Consider the following 24,769-nt stretch of genomic DNA (forward strand, 5'->3'; position numbering starts at 1 on the left):
ATCGAAAAATGCTTCCTTTAACCAATTTTAAACAAAAAAGTGTTTCATCCTCCTATGGTTTAAACGGTGCAGAAAAGTATAATAAATTTTTTTTAATTTTATAACCAATAAACAAAATAAGCATTGAAAATTAGCTAAGTCCATGACACCATTGTTTATAAGAAATTTTTTTTATTCAGATTTAAATTTCCTATAAAAACTCAAACAGTCTGATCGGATAGTTTGAATCCACCCTGTATATACTCGTGTTGTCAACCGCGATATGTCAACGTTATTATGTACACACTTCGCGGGATACCACGCACGTTACATGCGCTGGTAAGACTGCTTTCGAGATAGGTATGTAATGTTAATGTAAATACATTTATCCGTCAATTTGAAATTGCCACGATAGGATAGAGGAGGTGAAATGCCGATGGGGAGGGGTTCGATCTTCTCGCTCTTTTTTTTCTCCTTTATTTCTTCGGTTTTTGCATGTCATTCGATCATAACGGCACTTTCCACTGTATTCTTCATCTCTCTCTTTCTCTCTCTCTCTCTCTCTTTTCTCCGTTCGTGTTTTATAATCGTGCGCTGGTTTTGCAATACCGATAACGACAAGCGGTCACTCATGCGACAAGTCACTCATGCGATCCCAAACATTTAATGCTGTCAACAATGTCACTGATATAATCACGAACTTGACAGACAAAATAGCGCCTTATTCGATCCACTCAAGCTTCGCGAAATGCTGGATGGAAATTATTGAAGTATCGATATACGGGAAAAAACTATTTAAAAATTAATAAATTTTTATAACTTAATATTATGAAAATTAAAAAATAAAATTATTATTTTTTTTTAAATATGCTGAAAAAATGTTTGAAGTCAGATTTAATTTTAAATGTAATTTGTATATTGGTAAATGTATCGCTTGAAAGTTAAGCGATAAAATGAATAAACGGTCAGCTTACGTAAAGGATAGAAATAAACTTTTTTTTCGCACAAGTACATCGCTGATACAAAATATTGTGGTTCAAAGATCAACGCAAAACAAGCAAATAACCAAGTACGCAGCAAACATATGTACATACAAATACACGTATATACGATAACGGTTTTCTTCCTTCAATCAAGAACAATTCATTGAAGCTGTCGCCAAGAGAAATTTCAGTTGAGTTATCATTTGAGTTATCAAATTGGAATTTGTCAAGAGATATAGAGTATGATTGAGTTGACATAGCGATAACATAAACGATGATAAGAATGATAAGATGATAAGAATGCAATGTTATATATAGTTTCATAAACTTATTTTTTCTCTTCGTGGCACTTTATTGTTTACTCGTAAATAAAGTTTCAAAAATGTAAATGTATAATATTTTTAAGATACAGAAATAAATTCTTAAATAAATTCTATTCTATTAATTCAAATATAAATGTTTCTTGAGTAATCTGTTTATTAAAATGCAGCATATAGGATACCAGTAAATTGATATATTGTAACGCATATTTGAAAAAAATTTGATGAAAAGATATTTAAATAAAATAAATAAATTTGAAAACAAATTAAAAATAAATTATTTAAAAATACATATTTAAAATATAAGTCGTGACTCTTTGGTAAAAGAGTCATAAATAATTTAAAGTTCATTTTTGCAACTTATAATTGCAAAAAATATCGGGAGTTACGGGGCAACAGATTTGATGATTGATTTAAATCGTGAAATTCAACACACATACACACACACACACACGCGCACCACATAGAAACACTTACGAGGCCGCCTGGTCGCGATGAAGAGAAGATGTCTCGCCAGCATGTCGAAGTATCGTCGCGACTCAACTGCTGGGAATCGTGAATCGATTTACCACCGCGCTGTTCCGTCTATCAACAGCCTCGGCGACTGTCTGTCTAGCGACAAGGTTTCCTCCCCGTTTTTACACCGATAACGTCTTATCATCGTGCCGCGCTAAAAAACTCGATTTCGTTTCGCCGCGAGTCATCCGATCGCGACTGACACGCTCCGCGAAAGATCTTTCGAACTTTTCCGAGAAAAATCTTTCTCGATCTCGCGGATCTCGATGTATGTGAATTTTTTAAGAATAAAATAAATACGATAGATGATAAAAACGACGGTGTTACAAGGAGACGTGATTGTGTCGTGATTAGACACGATGACGTTTCGAGGAGACGTGACTCTTGGTTTTTGCAAAAGTGCAAGTTAATTTTCTGCGGCACCGCATTTTGTCGATCGACACTCGAAGTCGCAATATTTCCGAGCGTATATAAGAGGAGAACTTCACGGATGAAGGACGATTTGCTTCACGATTCGATCGACCGGATCGGAGCGCACTGAAGGCGCCGGAATGCGCACGAAAGTATTTCAATCCTCGTGGTGGGGATTTTTGTTTATCGGCACCCCGGCTATTATCGTGTCGGGATAAATATCACGTCTGATGCAATTCGTATTGCTTATTGAGTCAGCAGTTAATGATACTGATAAGGGCTAACAAAGTAAAGTCTTTACTGGGAGCCTCGTGGGAGTTTTCCAGCGACTCGTTAAAAATGTTCTACTCGCCTCCCCCGTTGTAATAATTTTCCATTGTCCCTTTCGTGTCGTGACAAACATTTTAAATATTTTGTGACTTAATTGCCCCGTGGAATTTGAATAAAATAAATGTGTATAATATTATAATTATAATTATATGAATAAACATTTAATTAGTCGAATATAAAGAATATTATTGTATTATTTTAAATAAAATAATTCATTTAGATCAATCCAAAAAGGAAATTCAATTAATAAAATTTCTTGCGTTATATTATTTATATACGTGTAAAGGAAAATAGTATATATATACCGATAAAAAATTGAAAATTAGATAGAGATTTTTTTGTTTTAATAAAAAATTGTAAAAATTAATCATATATCGTCAGAGTATTGTTCGATCCTGGAACGTGTTCCCCGGTGAAACTATTGAACTCTAAAATATTCCACGAGCGAGGATCGTCGTTCTGATGACAGAGAGCTCGGTGTTTATCTCGTCGCAGTACATTAAATACACCCTGGGGATTGTCTCGTCTACTCGCGGACGGAAAGATCGGGCGCGAGTGTCAGAGAGATAAGGGAAAAAACGTGATCGGTAAATGCGCGTTTCCCTGTCCGTATCTTTGTTTGCGCGCGAAAAAGAATGACCGATCTTGCTATCTCGCGACCGTCGGTCGCGCTCGTGGCTCCCTGCCCCCTCAGCTGATTCGCGGGAGATACTAAACTGACATACTAAACCCCACGATCTGCCGATTCTGCCTTTTGCATAATTTGCGCCGCGCGTCGATATCTCCCCCGCGACTTCTCGCTCCAATTATATCTGATTAGACCTTGATAATCTCTCTCTCTCTCTCATCCTTCGATCTATTTTACGCGATGAGATCTTGCCGTTGTTATTTAGCAACGCAATATCAATATCTCGACTTATGGAAATCGTTCTCCGACAGAGTTATCGCATCAATGCGGACCTTTGATAGTAAAAACGCCGATTTTTGAGATATCGTTCGATATACTTGCCGTATAATAAAAACTTGCAATGTTATATATTCTAATCTCAACGGATAATAATCCATTTTAAATTAAATTTTCTCCTCTTTTTTAAAACGTCAAAATATGTTCAATAAAAAAATATCAAATATTAAATTAAAATATGAAAAAAATATAAAAAACTTTTTAGAAATAAAAATATTAATTTTCCAAATATTGGAACGTTTTCTGTTTAAGAAGAATTTATATTCTACTATATTTTATATATATTTTATATATAGAATTTTTTTTTATTCTTCGAAAGTAAATCTAAAAGAGAAATTTAAATTAATTTTTTAAAATAATTACCTAATTTAACTAATTACTAATTTTTATTCTCATCGAAAAATGAACTCCAGAAAATATTCAAGTACATATGTACTCAGTGCCGTTAAGTCATAATAAAGCTACATGACGACGTTATCGCTCTCTCCAAGAGCATGTAATGATCATTTCTCATTGAACTCGCGTCCATTTGTTTTCCTAAACGCGGCTTGTCAGAACTCGCAGCAATCGCGCCTATGATCTCGCAATGTCCGCTTCGTATCAGTCGCATTAACAAAACTTCACATGCTATTCACAACTTTTCTTCTAGATTTCTATGTCGTTAACAGAGCAAGTACTTTAATCATTTCAAAACTTAGCTGAAATCTAAGTTTTAAAATTTGAAATCTTTGATTTCGTCAACCTTGATAAGATAGAATCAGATGAGAATCAGCTTGTTAATTTTATCGTTCCAGCTTCACATTATTGCAAAAAATAGCGTTGTTGAATTGATAACGCTTTCTACCAGATTTCCGTATCATTACTAGAGTATTTGAGCACTCTAGCCGGTTCTAAGTCCGAAGCCCTCGGTCTAGGACTAGCCGGTATCGATTGGATAGGTATGGGAGTTAGCTTCGTGTCGAAGGTCACGTTGCTATTGACCCGCGGCTCCGGACTAGAGACTGTTTCGGGATAGTTGATCCTCTCTCTCAACAGCTCTTCCTGGAGCTCCTCAGAGGGCGTCCTGCAGATCTTGGACGACTTCTCCGCTTGGCTGCTCGCAGAGAACTTCTTGATGAACATGATCGGACTGTTCGCCATGCGGTAGCTCTCGCTACGCTTCACCTTGCGATCTACTCTATCGCCAGCTCGCGTCAGCTCGGACTTCTTTTTCGCATTCTGATTATCTAATTCCGCGGAATCGATCGTCACGTTTTTATCGCTAGCTTCGAAATCATTCATTGTACTCTCTTCGATTATATCTTGGCTATCATAATCGGATCTCTTTCTACAAAAGTTCGGAGTATCAAGATCTGAGACCAGTAATTTCCTACTTAATTTAGGCGTGTTGCCGATTACTTTCAGAATCTTTGGATAGACACCCGATTTCTCAAAGTCCAATCGCGAGTTGGCAGAATTAAGGACGACAGGGTGATTGACCTTGGACGGAGCGATTGTGCCGACGCTCATTTCGTGAACATCACCATTATGTGTCGATGGATAGTTCTCATCGTGATCGGATTTGCGATTCGTTTGCCTATCTATCTGCGAGCCGCCGTGGCAGATCCTAACTTTATCTACAGGCTCGTCCGTTTCCGGGAGTTTGTCGCTCGACGCAAGAGCGGGGATTGGACTGCCAGACGGTCGCCTAGTACACTCGTCGTTAGCGCGCGATGCAGGAATGATCGCAGTGCGTGGTGCTTCTAATCTATCGGTGCGGCCAGTGCAATCGCGGTGCTCCTCAGTGCTGGACGTCTTACCTTCGTCACCTTGCACGTTGACGTAAGCCCCGCGGAACTGTCTGTGGGGACTGGTCGGGTTTGTGGGGCCGACCACGGTCGCCGGTGTGCGCACGTAATCCGGACTGGCCGCGCGATCCGGACTCCGCGCTGCTCGAATGATCAGCTTGCCCAGTTGGGGCGACGTCGGCGGCGTGGATGTCCGGACGCTCGAGCCGTCCACGACGTCGCCGGTCTTCGTGACAGCGCGGACGTTCGGCGTCGCGCGATGAAGCAACGGCGATGGGCTAGGTGATACTCCCTCCCTCACAAAAGGGCCTGAAAAGTGACGCGTTGCATAAAGACATAGAAACGTACAAAAATATTATTAATATTTTGAGAAAAATCTGTGAGCTCAAGTTAAAATCTTTGATTAAAGAATTTTATCTCGATAAACTATACTAATTAAAACTACGTCGAATGATTGAAATAATACCTGGATTGAACGTCGTGTGTGCTCCTTTCCTCCTTTTTAAACTATCGGATGAGTAGACGACTTTGCCTTCGGAATCCAAAGTAACTCGGGCGCCCTGTCTTTTCCTCTCCAATGACGAGTCCGGTTTCTTCGGCAATTCGCTTAGACTCACATACTCAGCGTCTCTTTTAAAGATGTCGGAATTGGCATAGGTAACGGTAGGTCGGACGGTCATGCCTGATGACGACGATGATGATAACGATGACGAGGACGAGGGCAGGCCCGCGGGATGCTTGTCATTGTTGTTCCTCACGTCGGCTATGGTCACATAGTCGCCAGAGTCTGCGTTTGACAGCTCCTGTACGGTGCCGTTCTTCGTGGCGTGCTTCTTGCCCGGAAGTACGCCGCGAAGCTTGCCAAGGACGCCGCTCAGCGGGCTGATCTTCATCGTCGACGACGACGACGACGACTGGCTCGTCGTCGCGATCGGTCTGTCGTTATTGGTGATTGCTGGCAACACCTGCACGGTGGCGTACAGATTCTTATCCTGGCCGTTGATCACCTCCATCTTGGAAGTGCCGACAGTAGCGGACATCAGCACCGATCCACCGCTTTGAAGACCAATTCTTCTTGTCGACTCGTTCGTCTTCTTCTCGCACTGGTCTGTCTCTTTCGCATGCTCGTCGTCGGACACTGGTGGTGTGATTACGCACATCGAGGGAATTCGACTGGTCGTGATCGCCGTCTTCGAGCGGATCCTCTCGATTCGCTCGCAGCCCTCCAGATCGCTGGACTCCGAGTACTCGAATTCAGAGCATGATCGACCGGTGCATGCAGGACTCGAGGCGGATTCGACCGGAGAGGAGGATGTATTGTGACCGCTATCGGGTGATTCGCCACCGTTTTGATTTTGACCATGAACCTGTTAATAAAATTAAATTAAAACAAGTTGGAATTTATTAGAAGAATTAAAATAGATACTAGAAAAGTATTAGAAGAGTATTGCAATATATTGTTAAAAAAAATTAATACGATTTATGAATATAAATATTATTTTATCTAAAACCCAGAGTTTGCTATTAATTATTTAAATTTATTTTATTTTAATAAAATTTTTCTTATTAGTTGCAAAAATGCTCAATTTAATTTCTTGTCAGATTTAAATTAGAACATTGAAGTTCAACTATTTAACTTGCCATAGCAACAACCGTGAGGCTGGATTTGCGTTCAGGAGGTGGTGGTGCCAGAAGCGCGGTGCAAACCGTTCCGGCTGAGCTAGTCGTTGTAGAAGTTGATCCTCTGCCAAATAGTTCGTACTCGTTCTCAACAATTGGCGAGGTAGGATCCGAACCGATGTCACTAGACTTGATTAAAGGACTCTGCGGCACCGCTTCCTCCTCCCTGAGCGTTTTCAGACCTGAATCCATGTGGAACGAAGTATAATATCCCTCCGTGTCGCAGGAGTACACCGACGACGTTTCACCATCGTCGGAGAAGGGAATCACCGTGATATCCTGTATGATATCCGGAGTTAAGGTACCTTCGGAAGTTACCGAGGACGAGGCCGAAGTGTCTCTTCCCTTGAGTCGTCTCATGTGACTTAAGGAAGTGGAGGACGTGCCAATCGAAGCTGTCGTCGTGGATCTGAAATAATATATAATATATTAAATAGAGATGCTCTCTAGTTTAGAATAATCTCTATCTTGAAAAATTTTCAAACAAATTCCAAAATAATCAATATCCAAATAAACGTAATTGAAATTTAATCGAACCTCGTATACTAATTTGGATCATTTTTGTAATAGATTATAAGAGTGTCATTGTATTGTCCAAGCAATTTCCGTTTAGATGCTTCTTCAAGATCTTTCCATTACCTGGGCTGATGCGTAGTGGTGGTGGTCTCGCTACCTATGCTGGCCCTTCCGCTCTCGGACGAGGCGCTCCAGTTCCCGGAGCTCGAGTGCGGGGCGTCGTCGCGGTTGCTGCCCTTCCGCCGTTCTCTTCTCTGAGCGGCGCTCTCGCGTAATTTCACGCTTGGCTGTTTGTTGTCCGTGCTCGGCACCGACACAGGTATACTCGCCGTGCTCTTGCCGCTCGAGCTGGACGAGCTGGGCTTCCTCTCGTGCGATTTATCCCTCCTGCGTCTCGTGGTAACCGTCTCGTAGATGTTGATCTCCTCCGGCGATCTCGTCTGACCTTGAGCTTGCTCGCATCTCTCCGCCGAGCCGATCGTCGTCGTAGTTTCTTGCTGACTCGACTTCGGACTGATCAGTTTCAATCTGGACATGCCCCAAGCCTTCAGCGTATTAAAGTGCGACTTCTTCTCCGTGGGCGAATCCTTCTTCGTGGCGCCCAGGATGTCCGTGCTCGCTGAGCGATGAGCTCTCGTCGTGGCGCTTGGCACCGTCTCCTCGGGCTCGTCGCCAATCGGTTCCCTGTCGGCCATAAATAATGTCAACGATGCGAACATGACGTAGAGCGCTGTATCTGGCGCGATTCGCGATTGGCCTTTCGAGGAGAGAGAGAATTATGCGCGAGAAATTGGGCTATGATTAATCGAGTAAACCACCATGTATGATTTTACGACAGATTTATTATCCGCGTGTACTTCAATTTGATACGCGAGTCGAGTTACCAGGACTCGTGGGAGGTCCCGGATCCATCGCGGCAGATAACGCTCGCGATATCGCGCGAGCAATGATAAGGAGATGATCCGCGAGTATTATCGCGGCAATGGAAGGTAGAGTTACGGGAGATTCTTCGTGCTTGGATGACTGCGAAATTATGAGCGCGACTTTATCGAGCGTGACAAATCGCCGATTCTTTTCGAGGTATGGATCTTCGGAATCGCGTCCATCTCTCTATGAGTAACAAAATTGCTACGCCATAAGATGGATCCGAGTAAATATATATTCCTCTCTCTTATGCGAGCATATTATATTTATTACATCATATAAGAGTTACAAAGATAAAATATCCGATGAACAATTTTTATTAATTTTTTCAACAATAACGTTCCTCAATAATTTTTTTTTTTTTTGAACGATGATAAAAAATTATTTTATCATACAAAGATATATGTGTCGAATAATTTTTAAAATAATTATTTCTGTGAAATACGGATTATAATATTACCTACTGCTTTGAAGGATTAATACTGCTTAAAGGATTTGATAATTAAAAATATTAAATATATGCAGAGAGAAAGGAGATCTCTTGGAAATATTTTGATTAAGAATCGCGCACAGAGTGATAAATTGATAATAAATACTAACCCTCCAATAGCTTGTCGAATCTCTTTCTGATCGGTACCAGCGATCGTGTTTCGTCTCTTTCCTCTTGGTCTGCGTGGCCGCGATCTCCTTTTCACCGCCGTTTCCTGTGTCTCTGGACCTGACAGTAAGGACTTCCTCCTCATCGACATTCTTGCGAAACCGCGTCCGCTCACATCCACCGCTACGATTTCCGCCGGGAATCTACGATGAAAGCGTACATTTCGGGATCACAATAGCGGAGGTTCATCAATCTGTCAGTGGTATAAAACTGAATGGGTCGGGGAAAAAAACATATCACGCTACATAAAAGAATAGTGGAACAGACTTTTGGCTTATACTTGTTATATTTATATATAAATTATATAAGATTTCGTCTCAATTTTTTTGAATTTTTTATAAATAATTCAAGGAAACAGCAATTTTTTTTTCTTATTCTCAAATCTTTTCTGGCAAGCTTTCAATTTTTATTAGTTTTTTTAAAATTAAATCAGCGTATATATAAAATAATATAATTAATAATTAATAATATATATAAATATATAATATATTAATATAATTAATAATTTAATAATATTTTAATAATTTGTAAAATATAATTTTCTCCCTAAATTACAAAAGAAATAAAAAACTTTTATTTAAAAAAATTGAATGCAGAGATGATTGTGTGTGTGTGTAAAGGAAATGCTAACATTTTTAACATCCTTTTAAATGATCAATCATTGATGATAATTTCGATACCGTAAATAGTTTCTCTCTTTTACATGACGGGTTTCTACATTTCTCCTCTATCGGTGATCGAACAATGTATTGAGATAAACCGCTTACTTGAGCGCGATAGCCTGAACCTGTTCCTCGGGGCTGGGTAGTTTGTGATCGACGGCATCGTCGCTGGTCGTGTCGCCCAGAATCCTGGACGAACAGTCCGGCGGTACGGTGATGTCGCCGAGAGCCTCGGTGGATGTCCATCTTCGCAGATCTTCGATAGCAGCCGGCTGCAACAGCGTAATAACACGCGCAATAAAGTCACCGCCCTCTCTCGATCAGATACCTTCTTTTGCACGATTTCTTGCCATTTCGTATAATTATCCGTCCACATCGTCTAATACGTACGGTTAAGTAATAATTATTTAAACAGTTAAAAGTTAAGTTAAAAGAGAAGTTAATTACTTTAATTTAATTTTGTTAATTTTAAAATTAATTTTAGTGTTAATTTTAGTGTTAAATTTCGTTTTAATTTTTAACTTAAATTAATCATTTTTAAATGCATTTAAATACATATAAATATATTTGTGTATATAAATATAAGATTCATAAAATATATATTTAATGACAGATCTATAAAATAAAAAAAATAAGTAATCAACATTCCAAAGAAAAGAAATATTTTATTACATATATTTCTTTCTTTCTCATAATTCATTTTCTATGAGACATTATAATCTCTCTCTCTTTCATTTTATTATTTCAAAATTCTATTTAAATAACTAAATAGTTTTCACGAATAATATTTGAGGAAACAATGTGTATTTTTTACGCCAGCAAAAATCGTGCTAATTTGTACATGTGTTTGTTTGACGTTGCTACATGACCCGCTCTAAGTATGCGTAACAAATGATTTTCTTGCCTTCTCGCGACAAGGGAGAGAGACAGAGAGAGAGAGAGAGAGAGAATCGCCTCCCGCGATTCACGTCGCGGGGAAACTCGACCTGCCGCGGCGGTAAAGGAAGAAGATGCGAGAGACGTTTTAACGCGCGTGGGTGTTAACCATTGTCGTGATGTCACCTCGTCGGGCGAGTTTCACGCCCGGAGTACGGAACGGATCGGGTTGCGACCGTCTGCTAACTTTTCCACGCTCGCCCTTGTTCGCGACCGGTCTGTGAAAACGACCGCGTATACCGCTATTGCGAGAGTCTTAATCCCGCGCGTCTCCCGAGAGGTAGGAAGAAAGTGAGTCCAAAAAGAAGGATATTAAATTTATTTACGTCATTCTAACTGAACTAACTATAAGTTACAGAATAGAGGAAGTCTTGACACGAAGGTACCAAATATAATTACTTAAGTGTGAGTTAATAAAAAAAAAAAAACTACTTGTCACTTTAAACATACAATTTGCATTACTTAAGATTAATGGCTGTTTCAATAAAAAGATTTGTGTTATTTTACAAACTTGTGTCCCGAATAAATGAATTTATTCCATTAATTTATCTTGATTTATCATGTGTTATTTTGAATCTTCGAAAAGATAATATTTTTTTTACTGCTTATTAAGTACAACATGACTGTCATGCCGTAATTACATTGTAAATGATGATCTCCGTTTGACGTGAACCGGTTTAATGTCAGTTCAAGCTCGGAGGAAAAAAATTAACCACGATTTAATGTCAAATTAAGGAGGAGGGAGGGAAGTGTTTCTCGGGGAAATTACTGAAACTATTTTAAAGAAACGGGATTCGACCGTAAAAACTCTTCATTACACGGTGAAAGTTAATTACGTCAAATTAAGTAGGCAAGGGGGTCAGATTTAACGTCAGAGTTAATGTCTCAGGTCGGGTATTGTTAAATCTAACTATGATCTCTTTGCGTTCAGTCACTCGATATCAAGCAGTGTCTTTTAAAAACATATTTAATTTTTTTTTTTTTTTTTTGTATTTCGCGAAGTCACCGGAAATGTGATCACGGCGATGAACCGAACATCGTTACGTAATTCATTAAAAAAATATAATATATATATATGACGTACAAATTATATTTTAGAAATCTTTATATTTTTCGAATAATAAAAAAATTAATTGCTTTATTAGGCTTGATTAGAATTAAAAGAAAATAAATGTGGCTGTCACTAAGAAAGATAGATAGAGAGAGGAATGTACTTACGACTCTGGACTCGATGTCGAGGCTGTGATCCCGCCGTCTCTTTCCAAGGACGGGTGTGCAGAGGAACATATCCATCGAGCTGCCATCCCTCCTCAAGGAATCCAAACTTCGTACGGCGACTATGGCAGCGAGCTCATATAATTCCCTCAGGGCCCTCGGCCTCGTGTCCGCCGCGAACAGTCCCGTCGATGGTTTATTCGTGACGTGAAAATGTTCCGTCCTCGCCGCGAAAGTGCAGATATCCGATTCCGCTGTAACACGAAGAGTACGAGGAGTTTAACTACCGCCTTGTCGCCAAACGAGTAGAATATCGATTTCATAAATCGTTACGTATAATCACATATTTATGTAATTTCCATGTCTTATCTCCAAGACGTTGCGTGTAATGGAAGTATCAATCTTTTTTGTTTTTTGAGATTATTTCATCTCTCATATTTTTAATAAAATATCATTATTTCATTCTTAATATATAATATGGGAGATTATAAAGATTAAAAGTATAATTGGAAATATGTCTCTTTAATTTTATGTTCGAATTTTACTATGATGCTTATGTCAAAATTTTATTGGGATGTCAAAATTTTGATAAAATATATATAATATATATAAATAAAAAATATATAAAATATATAAAATTAAAAAAATATATATAATGTATAAAAAATAATAATATAATATATCAAAAAAATTATATTATATTGAAGACAATTCATGATTAAATTTGCTTTAAATATTTGCAAGTATGCACAATATTTAAAAAAAAAGGAAAAAAAATGTATTGTAATTAAAAAAAAACAAAAAATTAACGAGCAGGAAAAAGAATGTCTCGCGCGCCTCATATCAAATTTAAGAGGCGTTCACGAGGCTTTTTCTCTCTCTCTCTCTCTCTCTCTCTCTCTCTCTCTCTCTCTCATGGCCGTCCCATAATGCGGCATTTTAGCTCCGCAATATACTTTTTGCCGGTCATGTGTGGCGGGTGATATCACGCCGCTGACATATCTTAACTGTAAACATGTTCCATTCACGGTTTCTTGCACCGCATCGCATGCAGGCGCACAGGCATGGATCAGTAAAAAAAAAAAAAAATAAAAAAACTTAACTCATGCCACCCGCGCTTCGAGGGGCACGCTTGATTCGACGTTTCCGGTTGTTTTCAGAAACGGTTTCTTCCGTGACGAAGCCGGGGCCTTAATTTCCGACAATGAGGCCCTTCCTAATGTTCTCGACTGCACGTCTAGTGACAACGATCTCATAATGCATATAAATTATAAAATAATAATTTTAATAATTTTATTTATATTAATTTTAATAATAATTTTATTTGAAAAACAAGTCAGTTATAATGAATAATAATTCTTGAAATTGATTTTTTAGCCTTTTTGGAACAAGATTGTTTAGGATAATTTTTATTACTAGTTAACAATGCGCACAAAATTCTATATATATTTATTATTAATTATTAATATTTCCTTCTCTTTAATTGGAATTTTTTCTATTGTACTATTTCAGATAATATATATTAATTTTGTAATATATTAATTTCAAATTATATATATATATATACATATATCCTAATATTTTTATCGAACATTTTACCTGTACAAAGGGATGTAAAATCGTGCAAATTCACGATACACACACACACAAACACCTGAAATATATATTGGCTGATGGATGAGTCATAACGTCTGACTTGCATTTTTATCGCTTTGTCGATCGTAGAACAATGAAATCCCGTAAACACCTTTATGCTCACCGACAATTAGTTTCGTTATACAGTGGGATCCTTAATTGCTGACTTTTTTTTTTAGCCAGTTTTTCTCGCCCGGCAACGTACGAGGCCCTTTGACAATAGACGTAGAGCACGTTTCTCTCTCGCCGTGCTATGAAATGCTTCCATTATCACGTGCTTCTTGTGTTTTTCCCCCGTTGTTCGCATTTTGCTTCGCACAATACCACGAGGAGTTAATCATCATAGGTCCGACACGCGATAGGCTACGTACACCCTTTAGAATTCCGTTCCGAGTCTCTCCGCGAATTCGCTGCATCTATTATAACGCTCGATTTGCGTTCCGATATTACGATAAAAAAAGCAGTATTTAATATTAATATTAGCGAGCAAAAAATTAATTTACAAATTAGAAAATTTTATAATTTCTTCTTATTACAATATATTTATATATAGAGAAATAAAAAAATTCTATGGAAGAGAGAAAATGGCCCTTTAATCTTTATATGATTAATCCTTCGGCGTGCACGCTCCAAATAGCTTCTGGAATACTTCGGCATTAAGAGTTAAGCTAACGGTTCATTACGCAGCAAGGTAGTAATATCGCACGGGGATCGCTCCGGGCACATTTATGCCACAGTGTATAAACAGAGTGATGCGAGTACGACGTGCGGCGGCCCCCAGTGCGAGAGCGAGCGGGGAGAAAGATCCCGCCTGTAACTTGCGGACGAGCCGCCGCTGAGTCCGATTCGATACAATCGTCCGTGGAGTATTTCTTACTAACCGTCTGTAACCTCGGAAGCCGATGCGCATAACTACACGGCCGGGTACAACCTTCCGAGCGGACGAGAGCCGAGGAGATCGACCTTCTATCCGTGATGTTCTGCAATCTCATCGCGAGCGCGAATAATCGAGAACTCCCAAGCTCGATCCCAGCATTCGGATTCCCCTCAAAAATTATTATCCTCCCGCTATTTTTTATCATTTTTTTTAACGCTATTTTTGGTTATTTTTAATATTTTTATTAAATTCGTCAATTTTGCATTTTAATCAGTTATCGATTTCGTCGCGCTTACATGATAAGTTTTAGCTTCTAAATTTATGGTAATTTTGATAAATCGGAAAAATGTGTTGGAAAATTTTTTTTTTGTCTCTATAAATATGATTTAATAAGAAAAAAATTTTTTTAATTTTATAATTCATAAATTTATTAATTTTTAATTAGCTCTGTGGCATTAAAAAAGAAGATTAAATAATTAATTCTTATTTTTTAGAAAACAGATTTTACTACAACTATGTGATCAGTAGCTGACAAGAGATTGCAAAAACTTGTCTTTTAACCGCTTTGCGAAATCTTGCTTTCTCTCGGCTCTCACAATTGAATATTAACAACGCGTATCACCGGCGACGCTGATATTGCCATTCAGGCGCGAAAATAAAATATTAGGGAGCGCTGTTTCGATTGTAAAAAAAAACAGCGTTCCTAGATCGCTCTTTGGCGAAGAATGCGCTTGGATGCGTTTCCTAGCTCGAGATCTCGTCTCGATAAACTCTCAGGGCGAGCGGCATTAAGCGCGTCACGGTTGTTAGTAAAAGAGGGCCGGACTCGGGAGATTTTTTACAGACGCCAGAAGAGAGCGAGTTACGAGTCAAGGCCGGCTGCACAGGTTGCTCGGTCATGAGAGAATAGAAATATGAGCGGGATAGGCCACTACGTGGTTCGTAACGACGTAACAGTCGCACACCTGAGTAAGCACTGCCCCGATCTCGCAATAATACGCCTCGATCTAGTCCTTAGTGGTTTCTCGCAAATCAGCACGATGCATCGTAACCGCGGCTCGCACGAGCTAATTACAATAGCAGTTACTCGGCAACGATGTATGGGATGTCCGGATAAGATAATGATTGAATCGTTTCCGATGCGTTCAGCTTCGTGAGGGGAAAATTTGTAGACAATGATTTGCATCCAATTTGTCATGAACATATGTTTGACGGGAAATGGATTTTTTTTGATTATTATAAATATACGTGATTATTTAGAATATACATAATATAAAGTACATCATTCGCGCTATTTTGGATTTAAAGCACAAGATTCTTTGCCCTGATTAAATTAATCGAACGATAATTCAAAATATTTCATTGATTAAGGTAATAATAATTTATCATTGATCGCTCCCAGAGCGAAAAAAAAAAGAACTTGCTTCAATTGAAAACGCTGTCAAATTACTGGATTCGATTATTTGTCACATTTGTCAAAATATGTCCCTAAATGTCACAATACTTTTCTTTTTTTCGAGAGTCACGCTGTAGTCTCTCGCTCTCTCTCTCTCTCTTGAATATCTTGACTCTCTTGGTCCATCGTCAGCGAAAGCGTGGAATCGTCAATTCGCGAGAAAAATAAATTCGACGAATCGAGAGACAAGTCAAAAGAGAAGAGAGAGAGAGAGAGAGAGAGCGCAGGAACGTACGCAGAGATAGACAAGAAGACGACAAAGAAGAAGAAGGAGATAGGTAAGAGGAGAAGGACGAGGGGGAGGGCAGGCAGATTCCCGATGGTGAAGAGCCGGTCGGCCCGTGGGAGGTCCGCTGTAGCCGATGAGCCTCGGTTGTGCAAAGTGCCCCGAAGGGCCGCTCGCGCGGCCCTTCACAGGGACCGACAGACGGCTCACCGGTTGCTCCGGCCTCCTCGCGAGCAACGGCTCGAACCAAGATATCAAGAAAACGCGTATTTCATGCTCTCTCCCTCTCCCTCCCTCCCTCTCTCTCTCTCTCTCTCCTCGCACTCCCCATTCCGTCTCTTTCTCTAGAGTAAACCACGATTATTTTTATCCTAGGATTAATTGTAGACTTTCTGGATCCTAGTCGACGTTATAAACAAAAGTATCGGGGTTCGTCTTGAGTTTAAATTAGAACAATTTGAATTTTTTTAATTAGGATTACGTATATCTCATCGCTAATCGTCCTCGGAATAATTGGATCGAGTTATCTTTTTCTCATGATCTTACTAATCCGATGAAGCGAGAGTCTCGCAATAATATTCGCGACTTCAGATCTTTGTGATAAGCTCTCTATAATTTGATTAGAGATCCCGCACGTGTAAGATGCATTCTTTTGCAAATTCGGATCACGCGATGCGAGCTGTTGATCTGTGTCGATGATAAATCGACGTAGATGGTATCTCGAAGGTGGGGTATAAGGTGGAGTACCATGACCCAATGATGTATCGCGCCATGATGTTAACGAGAGAGTAACGTAATTGTTATACATATAGGGAGAGACGAAGAGAGAGAAATTCGCATGCAATAATAATTAGGAATGTAACTGATAACTTAAACTGGCGTAACGGTAAACGATTACTTATAATTACGTTAACCCCCAACGTCTCTTCCGCCGTCCCGTCGTGTTCCGCTATTAATTGTATCCGTATCGACAAGCATGTATGGTGCGATGCAAACCAGCCCGACAATCGGCAGACGCGATTCTATCGGCGGTCTGTAATTACGACACGTCCCACCGCTGTCTTAAGGTAACCCGCGTAAGGTAGGGATGGGATGATCGTCCGATCGATCTTCTCGACAAAAACCCGGAATCTCCCGGGGAATAAACCTTGCGTAGAAGGGAAAGAGGTGGTACCAGCCGGATCGTCACGTAACGCTTGTTGTTGCATTCGAATACCGACCTGTGGGCCTGTTTATCTGTCTCTCTCTCTCTCTCTCTCTTTCCTCTACTCACCGTCGTGCCCGCGGGGCATCTGACGGATGGCGTAAGCACGCATCAAACATCACGCATCTAGATCGGAGATTTCGCGGCCGGGTAAACACAGACCCGCGGCAAATTCGGGACCCCGTGTAATCGCGAGCAAAACAAGTTCGCGCGCGAGGCCCGCCGGATACGCATTTTCGTATCCGAGCCTCCCCCCTCCTTTTTGTACGCCACCTTTATCGGAGAGAAAGAAAAGGAGAGAGAGAGAGAGAGAGAGAGAAACGAGACTAAAAGGGGGGAGACTGTTTTTACAAAAATAATATTTATGAAAAATAAATACGCGTAGGGCAAATATTTATGTCATTATTATATTCGTGAAACATATCGATTCGTATCATTCTAATCTGGTGTTATTGTTTTTTGATATGTACAAGTTTTGTTGAACGAAAATATGTCGCTTGCAGTCTCTTTGTGAAATGTAAATTATTATCATTTTTTACGCGCCTCGAAGTTCACGATTTTGTTGATCAATATAACAAATTATAAAAATTACAAAAACACGAATACGATGATAATAGGTGAGAAAACTTATCAATTCTTCGATAAAACACAATAAAATTCTCGTAGTATCTGAAGTAATTAAATCTAAATTCCAAAACAACAATTTTAATAATTATTGCTGAATAAGGAATCGAAAAGACTGCTCTAAGAAGGAGCAAAAAGAAAGAGAGAGAGAGAGAGAGAGAGAGAGAGAGAGAGAGAAGAGAGAGGAACAAAGAGAGAGGAAATAAGCGACGAAGAAGGAAAGAGTTTGCGCGGCAAAAGACTGAATAAGAGCGGCGAGGAGGAGAGCGAGGGAACGAGAGGGAAAAAGGTACAAGGGGAAAATGGCGGGGAAGGAGGGAGAAAGGGATGAGGAGGAAGAAGAGGAAGGTGAGTCGGTGAGGCACAAGGGAGGCCGGGAGAGAAGAACCGCGCGTGGGAGGGGGGCAAGGTGAGGCAAGGTGGAATGCGGTTACGGTAGATCGCGGACCAGTCCTCGTACAGGTCCTGCAAGGCCCGAGAGACGACGAGGCCTCACGAAAAAGAAAGAGCGACGAGAACAACGACGAGAAGAGAGTTCCCCGCCGCCACCGCGGCGATTCCACCGAAGCTCCCCGAAGATGCCGTCGCCATTCACTACCGGGGCCCCGCGTGTGTACACGCTTATATATATATATATGTGTGTGTGTGTATGTATGTATGTATATATATATATATATATGTATGTTAGCTGGCCCAATAAATTTCCGTCGTTTTATAACCGCCGACCTCCGCGCGCTCCGGCCTCTATCTACGGCTACCGAGATTATTCGCAGGATTACTCGCACCTGATTCCTCCTGCCTGGTGGACAACAGAGAACCCGATTGTTTCGAGACGTTCAGTTAGGGGAATTGTTGATAAGACAGACTCGACTGATATTTTTGGAATCAACGCCATACATTCTCAATTTGTTTTTATCACGTTTCATGATTAATTTTGCGCGCGATTAATTAAATTCAAAAATACAAATAAATACAATTAACAAAATTGCATTTAATAAAAATAAAAAAAATATACAGGCTGGGCCCAAACATTAGATTTTGAGGTTTTATAGGAAATTTAATTTTGAACAAAAGATGAAAGGAAAAGCAGAACATAAAAAGAAAATAAAATAAAAAGAAAATGACACTTAATAAATCTCTTGGAAAAAAATCAATAAAAATAAAAAATAATCTTTTTCTTTCATAAAAAATATAATAATTCTTCTTTTTAAATTAAAATAGCACTGTAGAGTATTTTTAAAATGAAACGCCTTCTCCAAGCAAATTGTCGTAAAATTATCTCAAAGAATATCTTGCAAATATAATATATCGAGGGAAAGGAGAGAAAATAAAACCTTATCGTGCGCGTATTACGGAGGTCCATGCGTCTTTTTTATCGTAACTTTTTACGAACAACCATACGCACAAATAACACGGCGGCCGGAGATAATATTTCGATGTAACTTGTGCTCGCTACGACCTTATGCCTTACCTTTGCCGGGAAATAAATTCGGCTTTCGGCGGAGAGAGCCACGAATAATCTTTCAAGCCAAGTTTGAGCGCGAAATCTTTCTCTTAGGACTCGTACTCGTTTCTCAGGATCGGGGCTTGTCAGAATGCGGTGGGTGGTTCCCGATTGCTCTTGCCAGGACATCGCTCCTGCGAAAAGAGTGACGTACACCCTTGGCCGAATATTCTGGCACCATCTCCCCGATCCCATTAACTTCCCCAAATTGCTTGGCGCTGCGAGAGTGCGAACAATATTTCGCGAACTCGATTTCATCAATCTTTATTATTCTTATATTGCAGTACACACTATGCGTGAAATAGGATTAGAACGAAACTTTGCTCCTTAATTTGCGAGCAATTATATTATAATTCTCATTTTAAGAAAACAAATACAATATGTTTTTCATCATTTGTTAAATTTTTAATATAGGGTGGATCAAAAAGTAATTTGGTTCGTGTATTCGCCAAATAAAATAAAATAAAAAAATAAAATAAAATACTAAATAAATAAAATAAAATATATAAATAAATAACAAATATATAAATAAAATACAACTTGAATTTAAAACCATTGTCTGTTATTTTGAACCAAGTTACTTTTCGATCTACCCCCTTATAAATAATAACAAATTATTAAATAATAATAAATAATAATAATAATAAATTTTAAATATTTGTTAAATTTCATATACAAATTTAATTTTTTTTTTTTATTTTAATTTGTAATTTCTCTCTCTCTCTCTCTCTCTCTCTTTCTCAAATATTATAATATTCTTAATTGTTTATCGTTCAAATTAAATTTTCATAAGCTCAAATATAATATTTTTATTTTTAATATTGAAAAAATGATTGCGAAATTATTTCTCTTATTCCGTCGCGTGCATTTCCTGCGGTGACTGTGCACGCAGAATGTGAAGGGAGTCGAGAATATAAGACGTGGAGTGCAAGAGTTTATTGAATGCGTGCATTATGACGTAAAAGAGGGACCTCGTTAGTGCCAAACTAAAACGGGAGTTCGTGGCGCTCAAAGACATTTTGCAGAATTTGATCGACTGGATCGCGACGATGAGAAGGGTATACTGACGCAGCAGAAGAAGCGAATTAATATCAAAGTTTTGATCATTATTCATCGGTTTAAAATGATGGATCACTGATCTCAAACGTGTGACAACTACATGAATATTATACTGCTGCGCACAATAATCGTATTATGTCTATCAATTGTATCTACTTTAAAACAGTTTTATGTTTTAATAATTTTGTTGTACATATTTAGGATAATTTTTAAATAATCGTCAGATTTTGTAGGTATGTTTTTTTTTTCTGTTTCTATTCATATGTATACATAATTTTTTTTTTTCCTTTTTCTGCAAAAAGTCTGTTTAAATATTTTGACATTTTGCTTAAAAAAACTTTTTAAAAATGTTCCAAAAAAATAACTGCAAAACTTGGCTATTTTAGAATTATTCTATATAATTTAACATATCATCTTGTTGATATCTACTTGCCTACGTAAATTTCGATGCAAGCCAAAAGAAATCAGATCGCGAAATTGTGCGGAACGAGGACGGCGGAGACAGTAAGGTTCTATCGGATCATCTGGTCAAAGTCGAAAGCTGTCACGACTAGAAAACTAACGATATAAGATCGAGAGTCGATAACTTCCTAACAGAATGCTGGTTCGATGTAGACTCTACATGGATACTTTATGTGGACTTTTGGCTGCAAAAAAAAAAAAAAAGACGAACTCTAGTAGCAATCTTCCTCTCGCAAAATCCTAAATATTTCAATTAATATCGCAATGCAGATATTCGGCGAGCCGAAATTTTTTCAGCGTCGCAAATCTCGATCCAAATAAGAGATCCTCATTATAGATTAAGGCACAACAAATGCATACAAAATTGATATATGCAGATTTTATCTCGCGGTATATATGTATATATATTCGCAAACATACGATGATACGCCTTTCATATCCACTGCTACTTTGATCGCAAAGTAATTTGTATCTGAGGGGAAGGTGAAATAAATTTTAATATTCTCTGCCATCTTAAAGAGAGATTATAGCGATATACAGGGTGTTTCTAAATAAGTGTGAAAAATTTTAGGTGATAATTCTTTGTCGAAAATTAAAGGCGATCTTTCATATAAACATGTACTCCTGTATCCTTCCTCGAGGAGTTACATTCCTTCAAAGGTAATGAAAATTAAGTTTTTTTTTTTTTATTATAATTTTGTATTGTTTTTGTTCCCTTTTTTTCCAACATTTACTATAATTTTGCTTGCTTATTTTATTCTAAAATTCAACTTCTCAAAATCTATATCATTTGGCACGATGCTATGCAAATGTATTTTATTATTTTTTTTTTTTTGACAATTATTAATTTTACGAAAAAAATAAAAGAAATAAAAAAGTTTCTAAAGGTATCAAGCTTTTTAACGCATATTTTCAGATGATTACATTCCGGTCCGTTAAAAAGTTCTAATAAAAAATTGAATAAGGATTGTTAATTTCATCTCTTTGCAACGATACGGGAAGATTAAAAAAATATTAATAAGTATCTCTTCTACCAATGGAAAATGTCCACTAAATTTCATTTTTTCAACTGTCTAGAATAAAAAAAAATTTAATTTTTTCCTTTTCCTTTAGAGGAATGTAATTCTTCAGGGAAAAATATATAGGAGTATATGTTTAAATAAAAGACCCTCTCTTAATTTGAAAACCCTATACAATATAGCAATATGATAACAATAGAAAATAATCTGCACAAGTAGCCGATAAAAATATTATCAATTTAATCCACTTGTCGCAAAAAGAGGTATTCGCACGGACGGGCGAATGATATCACGATTTCGAAGAAAAAAGAATGAGACTGCGCATTATCCTGCCGGGTTATCCATACGCGAAGGACGCGAAAGACTGATGACCGTAATGCGATTCACGTGTGTCCTCGAATCGTCTAAGAACGAAAACGTGAGATAGAGGCATCCGGTACCGGCACAAACCCGTCCGACGACTTCGAGATTCTTACTTCGGAGCGGGTGTACCTTTGTATGTCGCATCGAAAGCGTGCTTTTCTTTTTTCGCTCTTTTTTCTTCTCCGTGTTTCTCTCTCTCTCTCTCTCTCTCTCTCTCTCTCTCTCGCTTGCCCGCGCGAGAAGGAACCAACGGGGAAAGGCACTCGCGGGGCTCTTTAACGAGCTTCCTCTCCCCTCGGTCGTAAATTATGAATTATTCAATGATTCATGGCTCAAAGATGGCGGATCGCTCTATCGTGGATCGATGGAGCCGTTGATGCGACGCGTGAATGACAGGTAGACTTAAGGTACGTTTGACATTAAATGTCATGGCAAATTGTGTGGTCCTGATACGAATCGTGCCAATCGTTTTCAATGTCGGGATATAGCAGCACCGTTTCACTTTTCATACTGACTTTCACAGTGTCATATGACAGGAAATATTGTGACACGAAAACGAATATAAGAATTTCGGTCAACGTAAAAAAAAAAATAATTAATTAATAATACAATTATATTATATAATAATGTAATTATGAATTACAAATACTTTGCTCCGACAAAAAAAGTTAAGTGACTTTAAAATCTTGTTTAAAGTTTGTTTGAGATAAATGTTACTTTTCTGTATTATATGTATTTTGTCGCAGAGAGAAATATATATAAATATTTTCTTTTTTCTTTAATAAAAAAAATAAAATGAAATAAAGTAAACAATTGCGTGTAATCATTCAGATATTAAATTTATATGCTTTTTAATCAATTTTATTATACATACAATATTTATCATCACACACATACATCTTATAATTATATACATATACATATCAAAGATACATATACATGTCAAAGAAAAAATTTATTATAGTGGATGTGTCATGCAATACACATACAATTTAGAACACTATGAGGTGATGTATTATATTCATGAATCCCCATATTAATTGGCAACGGATTGGACACCACGGCGTTAAAGAAATCGGATCAGCAAACACCGGATTAAATTATAGTCTTGCGGTTGATGTTCATCTAATTCTGTCAATCAAATAATTATTTTTCCATCCTGTGCGGTGAGACCGCACGAGAGAAAGTAATAAAATGATATTTAATTAATTTCTTTTTTCCCGTATCGCGTTTTACGTCGCAAATAGAGAGACAGAAAGAGAGAGAGAGAGAGAGAGAGAGAGAGAGAGAGAGAGAGAGAGAGAGAGAGAGAGAGAGAGAGGAAAAGGGACGTAAAGATAAAAATGACGTCCGACCTCGACTGTCATTATGAGTTGGCTCGCATTCCAGTTGCTGTCATTAGTGTATGAACGACTACGCTGACGTTAAATTTTTTTTTGCGATCAGCTGTAAAATGCTAATGTATGTTCTTTTCTTATTCCGCTATTTCCTCTCACACGCACGGAAAACTGGACCAATCTCGGTTTGGTATCGTCGCCGATAAGTGAGATTGCTTTTAGTTTTCTTTTAATTAACAGCGGTTAATTAAATTGCTTGCTTGAACTTATTACAGATAATTGAAATATCCGACATCCGTCGTTTCCTCGCGTATTGCGAGGTAATGAAATTAATTAGCGGGTTCACTCGTCGCAGGCCATCATTTTTAACGATACATATATATATATTTTTTTCGCGCAATCTTTGCGACATTTTAACGGCAAATATTCGTTATCAACAAAATTCTAATATTTGCGTCTAATAATTTTTCCTTTATCGTAAAGTACTTGTAATAACTATTTGTGTATACTTTGCATGACAACTTTTTTTTTATGTTTCCGCGCAAGCTAAATATTCTCAACTCTTGCTGACACGGCAAACACCAAGAGACGTCGTTTTCTTCGCGTTACGCAAGAATTATTTCGTAATTTCCGGTACACGAGATGCACTCGCCAGAGCGGACGAGTGACCTAATTTCTCATTTCCCGAACAGGATGTTTCTCTAGATAAGATAGCATTTTTTTTCTCACGACCTGCATCGATGATGTTTCTTACGTGATGCTTTTTATTTCCGGTTAAATTCTGAATATAAATCTCAATTTTATCGACGAATAAAATACTTTTGTGTAGCTTGCATTATATCTATTTTAATTTAATTTAATAATAATATTTAATAATTTAATAATATTTATATTATATAAATAATATTATTATTATATAAATGTTATATAAATATATAATATTTATATTATATTTATATTCACATAAAAATATTATTAATATTAATATTAATATTAATATTAATTTTTTAAATCTTTTATGAAAAAAAATAATGTGCAGAAACGAATATTCTTATATTAGATTTCTTTTGGCTGTGAAGGAACCAATGATCCTTACGCCTCAAACTATCTATTCTATCTGTG

The 24,769-nt window shown here is 38.0% G+C and overlaps 1 protein-coding gene across 1 annotated transcript in view; it reads right to left on the reverse strand.

The window, feature by feature from the left end:
- LOC126855956 (mucin-4) overlaps nucleotides 1-24,769 on the reverse strand; it is an 86,186-nt gene that overhangs the window by 8,345 nt on the left and 53,072 nt on the right. The window contains 7 exon segments of the mRNA XM_050604073.1: nucleotides 5,303-5,599; nucleotides 5,757-6,657; nucleotides 6,932-7,379; nucleotides 7,610-8,170; nucleotides 9,011-9,211; nucleotides 9,836-10,002; nucleotides 11,885-12,135. Coding sequence (XP_050460030.1) covers nucleotides 5,303-5,599; nucleotides 5,757-6,657; nucleotides 6,932-7,379; nucleotides 7,610-8,170; nucleotides 9,011-9,211; nucleotides 9,836-10,002; nucleotides 11,885-12,135 — 2,826 coding nt within the window.

The sequence above is a fragment of the Cataglyphis hispanica genome, chromosome 17 (assembly GCF_021464435.1).
Source record: "Cataglyphis hispanica isolate Lineage 1 chromosome 17, ULB_Chis1_1.0, whole genome shotgun sequence".
NCBI classification, from domain to species: Eukaryota; Metazoa; Arthropoda; class Insecta; order Hymenoptera; family Formicidae; genus Cataglyphis; species Cataglyphis hispanica.